The sequence below is a fragment of the Microcaecilia unicolor genome, chromosome 8 (assembly GCF_901765095.1).
Source record: "Microcaecilia unicolor chromosome 8, aMicUni1.1, whole genome shotgun sequence".
Taxonomy (NCBI): domain Eukaryota; kingdom Metazoa; phylum Chordata; class Amphibia; order Gymnophiona; family Siphonopidae; genus Microcaecilia; species Microcaecilia unicolor.
In genome coordinates, this window is record NC_044038.1 from 197795966 (window position 1) to 197803802 (window position 7837).

The window sequence follows — 7837 nt, forward strand, 5'->3', positions numbered from 1 at the left end:
GTTTTATGCAAAACCTTCAGTGATGTATTGCTATTCTTAAGAAGGTTCATGTCTTGCTTCCCCCCCCCCCCCCCCCCCATTCAAAAGGCAGTTTTCAAAGCTATTCCCTAGGTTAACCTCCCACCTCTACCCAGCTAAAGGTATAAATGGGTAGGTTTCCATTTAGGGACCATTTTACAAAGGTACGGTAGAGCTACCATGTAGGTAATGTGTGCCAAATCGGCCCTAGCGCCAGGGTAGTGCAGGAGCCTGGTGGTAGTTCCAAAGTTTTCTGCGGTAGAAAATCATTTTCTATTTTCGACCATGGGGGCATTCCGACGATAATCGGCAGTGTAGCCACATTGCCACTCGCTGCCTGATTACCATGGAGTTAGCGCGTGAGCCCTTTCTGCCGACTAACTCAGGCAGTAAATAGCTGTGCACTAATTTTAATATTAGCGTACAGACATTAACTGCCCCATTTTTAAAAAGGCCTTTTTCCCGCCGTGGTAAAAAGTGGCCCAGCGCGTGCCAATTTCACACACTAAAAGTAGCTCAGGACACTTTTTACCTCGGCTTAGTAAAAGGTCCCCTTCGTGTTAATTTAGGGTAGCTATGTCAAAATTTAAAACCAAAAGAACCTCTTTTATAAAGGATGATAAAAAACAACATCCAAAAAATATGCTCTTCAAATAATACCATCATCAAACACCACGTTCCAGCTGATATTTAAAACCATTTAACTGGCCAGGAACAGCACCTGGCTGCTTAAATAGTACTTAACCAGCTATCCGGTAATATTCAGCGGGAGACAGCCGGCTATCCACCAGTATTCAGCACATCACAGGCTATGTTTGGCGGCCAAAATAGCAAGTATATCTTTGGCCAGTTTAAACTTAATCAGCCAGCGCTGAATATTGCCTTGGTCAGTTAAACTTAATCCAGCCAAACTACACCCAGATGTTCAATGCTGGTCACCGGAAATGACCTAATATTGAATATCCGGGCTGAGCGCCAACCGCAGGAGGTAGCCCTGTCTGAATATCAGGCCCTTTATCTTTAAAACGGACTGTCATATCAGAGAAATCCCCATTGTTTACACTAACGGAGGATTTAGAATAATCATAGGTCCAAGTTATATACCCTTTCAATAGTATCAAAGTATAAAAATGTTGTATGTATTATTCATAAATCATGCAACTTATCTTCCTAGTAGAGCTTCAATAGAGTTTTTGTATTTATTCAAAATGCATTTACACGGAGTGGAGGAGTAGCCTAGTGGTTAGTGCAGCGGACTTTGGTCCTGGGGAACTGGGATCAATTCCTGTTGCAGCTCCTTGTGACTCTGGGTAAAGTCACTTAACCCTCCATTGCCCCAGATAAATCACATTGAATGTGGTTGCAAAAACTGTAGAAAAAGCAGTATATATTCTTCCCCAATAATAGCACCAATGCAATTGTGTTTCGAGTGTCAGCTCACTCTGTTTCAGAGTTAATCATCTTCGTATGGTCCACAATTCAATAAACGTCCAATTTTGTTGTATTTTAGGAATACCACTTACATAACTTAATTCATTCACTTCAGTGCATATAATCAACGGGACCATCAGGACAGAAGCAGAAGTTCACAATGCTTACTCTGTATTTCAGCAGCTTTCTGTGAATATAATCATCAGTCACAGAATTTTTTTTAAGTTATATTCATTATTTCTTCAATTATATGTATGTAAACTTACCTTGTAACTGAACCCTACATCAGCCACACCAACACAATCAGGGTACGAACATTGGCTCTGCATCAAGGTGACTCTGTTTCCAAAACAAAAGAATTTTCTCAGTCGATTTCAAACAAAGCACACTTCTACCACACTACCGGCAGTCATGAGAACCAGCACATGGTACCAACCAGTGTGCTAGATGTTCACGGATGCCCCGGCCTCTGCTCTGCACTTGTCACACCACTAAGGGTGTCTTTTACGAAGCGGCGGTAAGCTCAATGCGGGCTTACTGCTCGCTAATCCAGAACTGCTGCCAGGCTACCACAGCAGCCCGGTGGTAGATCCCACCCCCAGCGTTCGCCACTTCCGATGCTACAAAAATATTTTAATTTTTTGTAGCACCGGTGTTTACCCAGTGGGCAGTGCCATGCTCTGCCCGGTTACCACCGGGTTGGCCCGGGAGCCCCTACTGCCACCTCAATGGGTGGCGATGCGCCAAGTGGTTCATTTGCCATACTGCCATTTCTTTCATTTAAAAATGCAGCCTTTTATCCACTGCAGTAAAAGGGGGCCTCAGCACACATGAAAAACACTTGGTAAAAGGACCCCTAATTGCAGTAAACAGCTAGCACAGGTGTCTTTTACTAAAGCTTAGCTCGCATTATCAGCAGCAGCACCTATTTTATTTCTATGGGCCCTGCTGCAGATAACTCAAGTTAAGCTTTAGTAAAAGACCCCCCACAGATGTTTGCAGTGCTGGCTATCTTACTGTACATTAGATGTTAGCGTGGATACATGCTAATGTCTAATACACAGTAAAACCCATGCTAGCTGCTTACTGCAGCTTTATAAACATGCCTCTATGTGTGTAGCATCATTTCATACATATATTACTTCCTGAGGGTGGATATGGAACTAATGACAAACTTTTATTCAGAAAAAATATCCACAGAAATTAACAGGTGTAAATGTGTGCCAGTATTTTTCCATGGATAATTTACTTTGAAAATCTTGCACATTCCATGAACTGAAAAATATGTATGTACTTTTCACCAGTGGGGACATTATAAAATTATTCCCTGATGCCCCTCCTCCCCCCCCCCTCGAAAAAAAATTTAAATTTGGGAATAATGTGCGTTCAGATTTGAGATGACCAATATGACAGCATGTGCAGTACATAGACTTTTGTTGAATGATGTAAGGCTTATATTAGAAAGCCAAAGAAGGTAGTAACACATTTTATATTATAAAATATACTTAAAAGATAGAACCCTATTTTGCTATCTGTCTTCACTGGAACAGAATTACCATCACTGTCTTGATTGCAGAAAGTTACTGACAAAAGTAAAACAGTTCTGTGAATATCCTGCCACTCTAACTAATAGAGAATTTTATATGATCTCTCTTCTTTCCCAGAAAGAGAGAGTTTAATAATTCTGTGCTGCCCTTGCTATTCAGATATCATCAATGGAAAAGAACTTGAAGAACATTGAAGAAGAGAATAAGCTGATTGAGGAGCAGAACGAAGCCCTCTTTCTGGAACTTTCTGGATTGAGTCAGGCACTGATCCGAAGTCTCGCCAACATCCGCCTCCCGCACATGGTGAGAAACCATTTTCAAAGTTCAGAATGGCACTCTGCTATACCGAAACCAGTTCTATGAAAATATCTTCTATATATATAAAAGGCAATTTGAAGCCTCAAGCCGGAAACTTGAGGCGCCCGAGATATCCGGTTTGGCCTGCAGGCTCCAGTCACTGTAGCTCCGCCCTCGCGTCAAAACGCGATGACGTTGAGGGCGGGGCGGCCCTCGCAACCACGTCACTGAGGGACGAAAGGACGAAGAGGAGAGGTGTGCAACTCGGAACGGAGGCACGGAGGGGGTGTCTGCAACTCGGGAGGGAGGGAGGGAGGGAGGATGGGGGGGGATTACCCTGCTAGCGCCCGTTTCATTTTTGCCAGAAACGGGCATTTCTTACTAGTTATTCCATAAAAAGCAAATGTCTTGTTTATAAATCAAGTTTGAGCATGGGAGTTTCTCTGGCGTACTGTAAAGAAGTGTGATTGCCTTGAGACTTTTTAGTAAAAGGGCCCCTAATTACCAAACCTCGACTTGACTCTAGGAGTGGTAGAATCATCAGGACTCTGCACTTTAAACCCCCCCCCCCCCCCGGTTTACTAAGCCGTGCTAGTGGCTGCAGTGCGCTAATGCTGACACAGCCCATTCACTTTGAATGGGCTGTGTCGGCATTGCCATGCGACTTAGTAAACGGGGGGGGGGGGGGGGGGGGTAAGTGTGCTACGCACTTTACAAGCAGTTAATGCACCGAAACAGGCTACCATGCAACCACGTTAAGGTGTTTTGCAGTAATTTGCTTTTCTGCGCATTACACCTGCGTTACTGAAAGTTTCTGAATTTTTTGGTCAGGGGTGTGGCATAGGCAGAGAGTGAGTATAGAAGCATTAGCCAGTTAGTGTGCTGCCACCTCATACATTAACTGTGCATTGGCCAGATGTTCGTTAGCCATTTAGCAAGTGTAAGTGCTCCCATGTTAACTGTGGACAAGTACTGCACACTAATTGCCACTTTAACTTGGGACCAGCATTAGAAAATGCTGGTGTCATCCTCACTGGTTGCTGTGTAAAATTTGCAACTAATGCATAGTATATTCCCTGTTGCGCTGCAGTGAAGGAGTGGCCTAGTGGTTAGGGTGGTGGACTTTGGTCCTGGGGAGCTGAGGAACTGAGTTTGATTCCCGGCACAGGCAGCTCCTTGCGACTCTGGGCAAGTCACTTAACCCTCCATTGCCTGCCGCATTGAGCCTGCCATGAGTGGGAAAGCGCGGGGTACAAATGTAACAAATAAAAAAAAATAACTATACATTTTACCGTGGTTTAATAAAAGGGCCCCTTAGGCAGGTACCTCTGACGCCCAATTTTCAAATGCCCTAGAGCTCTAGCACTGTTGCTATGCGACCTTTGGGGTTTGTAGACATGCTGCTGGCTTTTGTAGCAGCAGGAGCTCCTGAAATAAAATTCAGCCTAGTGCCACCAGCCCTTCTAGAACTTCTAGAATTTCTGGTGCAGTAGGGTGGCATTGCTGACTCTGAAATGAGCAGGGAATGAGGATCCTACAGGGGTGATCTGGGGGACCCTTCCCCCTACCACATGGAAATCTCATAAGGTACTTTCCTGATGAGCATTGTGTTTGGCACATTACTGAACTGTGGCAAAAGGGGGCCTGCGTGGGCGTTGGCGTATTTTCCACGCGTGCCGAGGCCCCCTTTTACTGCAGCAGGTAAAAGGGAAGTCTCTGTTTCCTGCAGGAAATGGGCATGCGGCAAGTAAAGCACTTGCCGTGCAGCCATTCCGGGGGGGGGGTGAGGTGGCAGCAGGGGCGTATCTGCATGGGGCCACAGGGGCCTGGGCCCCCGCAGATTTCGCCCTGGACCCCCCTACCGCCGTCAACCCTCCCCCGCCTACCGCCATCACCTACCCTCGCCGAGGTCCGCTTCCTCCGGTCCGGTGCCTTTAAAAATGTTACTTCAGCTGGCGGGGGACCCCCAACCCCCGCTAGCCCAGCCGAGGTCTTGTTTTAAATTCTTCTTCCATCCTCGTGCTATTGAAAACTGCCTGCCTGCATCCCTTCCAATTTTGGACTGAGTCTGACGTCGCAGCATGTTGTACGTGCAGGACGTCAACGTGCTGCGACGTCAGACTCAGTCCGAAATTGGAAGGGATGCAGGCAGGCAGTTTTCATTAGCACGAGGATGGAAGAAGAACTTAAAACAAGACCTCGGCTGGGCTGGCAGGGGTTGGGGGTCCCCCGCCAGCTGAAGTAACATTTTTAAAGGCACCGGACCAGAGGAAGCGGACCTTGGCGGGGGTAGGTGATGGCGGTAGGCGGGGGAGGGTTGACGGCGATAGGAGGGGTTGATGGCGGTAGGGGGGTGGCGGCCAGGGGGGGCTATAATGTGCCCCCTCACTCTAGCCCCGGCCCCCCCCTACCGCCGAACCTCAGATACGCCCCTGGGTGGCAGTGAGGGCTTCCTTGCTAACCAAGCAGTAACCAGGCAGCATGCGGCACTGCCTGATTACCGCTGGGTACACAGCGGTGCTACAAAAAGAAATATATTTCTGTAGCACCAGATATGACGGTGTGCTAGAGGCAGGAAGTACCGCCCAGCAATACTTCCTGTTTAGAGTGCAGTAAGCTCGCGTTGGGCTTACCGACACTTAGTAATCAAAACAGAAGCCATAAGCATGACTCCAGTTCCACTTTGCATCTTTTCTTCTGAAGAAAATGTCTTGGAAGCTTGTGAAAGCTTTTTCTGCAGAAACACTAGGGGCTCTTTTACTACAGGGCGTTAAATCATAATGTGTGTGTAATGCACGGGAAAATACTTAGTGTAAAATGCGTTAAAGCATTTTCCAGTAATAATCCTAGCTGCATATTATTTTTTTCTAAATGTTTTTTGAAGAAGGATGAGAATGGGTGTGGAGGCATTATCCAGCTAGCACTTTCGCACTGGTACACACTAACGGGCTAACACTAAGGGCCCCTTTTACAAAGCAGCGATAAGACCAACGCAGGCTTACTACTCGCTAAGAAGGAAGTACCGCCGGGCTACCACAGCAGTCTGGCGATAGTTCCCATCCCCAGCGCAGTGTGTACCCAGCAGTACTGTGCGCAGGCCCGGTTACCGCTGGGTTAGCATAGAAGACCTCCAAAATGGCCGCTCAGCAAGTGCTCACTTGCCACATGGCTATTTCCTCAAAAAAAGAAAGACCTACCTTTTACCCGCTGTGGTAAAAGGGGGCTTCAGTGTGCGTCAAAAACGTGCCGACGCCAGCGCAGGCCCCCATTTGCTGCAGCTTGGTAAAAGGGGTCCTGAGTTAACATGGGAATACTTAGCACCTCCTAAATAGGAGGTGGTAAGTGATCCCATATTAATTTTTTGCAAATCCTATATGATAATGGACAAATTAACATGGGACCTGCAAAAATTTTAAAAAAGAAGATGCCTTATTTTACTGCCATGTTAAAAATGGGAAAGCCCCATGTTAAAATGTGGTAAGCCCATTTTTAATGCATTTTAGTAAAAGGGAAACAAAGGGTACAGGAAATGAGTAAAGTTTTTTACTTTGAGAATTGGTAAACATATTCTGAGAAAATGGAGAATTTATCTACGCATGTAACCAATGGCAGGGAGCATACAAAGCCAGGAAGAGAAGTCCATATTTAGTTTAGAATAGGAGAGGAACATTTTATAGAGACAGTGATGAAAGGAACTTAATGTTTTCATCTCTTCTACTGTAAATGACATCTTCTGGCTTTACTCCTTCTTTGTTATTATGTATGCAGGACCCGATCAGTGAGGAGAACTTTGATGCCTATGTGAACACTCTGACGGACATGTACACCAAGCAGGAGTGTTACCAGAACCCCGAGAACAAGGCGCTACTGGAGAGCATCAAACAGGCCGTGAAGGGAATTCAGGTCTAGGGTGGCATGAATACCACAGAAAAAGTACTGTAAGAAGACAACTCTCCGTTCAAGTATTCAGGTCGACAAGCATAAAACTTGTTTATTGAATAAATACAAAAGGACCAAAATTTAACCAAGAGGCCATTTAAATGTAGTAAAACAGAGCAAAACCCAATGTTTTATTTCACTTGAACCACCCAGAAAATGGTGGTAATTCTGCTCATTGTGAAGCAAAAAAGTTTGAAGGGGACAATGCCAGAAGAAGCCACAAGCCCTTCTAGTTTCTGGATATCTGGTATCTTTGCGAGTGGCCAGGTGTCCTGCTATAGGAAGACGATCACTGGGTGGTAAATAGAACAGGGTTTTGACGTTTCATCTCTAGGTTTACTGTAGTGTATCTAGATGACGTATTTCTGTACTGTATAAAGCAGTCGCCTGTAAATCCGAGCCCTATAAGGCCTCCGCCCTCAGGTTTTCAAGGGATGTGCTTTGGGGATGGGGAAAACATTTAAGTAATATAAAAAAAGTAGGGTCTTTATTTTTTATTTTCTGAGAGATTATTCTGAAAAGCAGTTTTAAAAATTCCAGTGGAAGCGCAAGGGATAAAAGGTTCTCAGGGAAGCTTTTGGAATTTGCAACTGCAGAGTACATCT

The 7837-nt window shown here is 45.5% G+C and overlaps 1 protein-coding gene across 1 annotated transcript in view; it reads left to right on the top strand.

Moving 5' to 3' along the window:
- The window catches only part of MYT1 (myelin transcription factor 1), a 151947-nt gene extending 144745 nt beyond the window's left edge, over positions 1-7202 (top strand). Inside the window, exons 23-24 of the mRNA XM_030213449.1 lie at positions 3156-3299; positions 7062-7202. Coding sequence (XP_030069309.1) covers positions 3156-3299; positions 7062-7202 — 285 coding nt within the window. The remainder of the gene's footprint in view (positions 1-3155; positions 3300-7061) is intronic.
- The last annotated feature ends 635 nt before the right edge of the window (positions 7203-7837 follow it).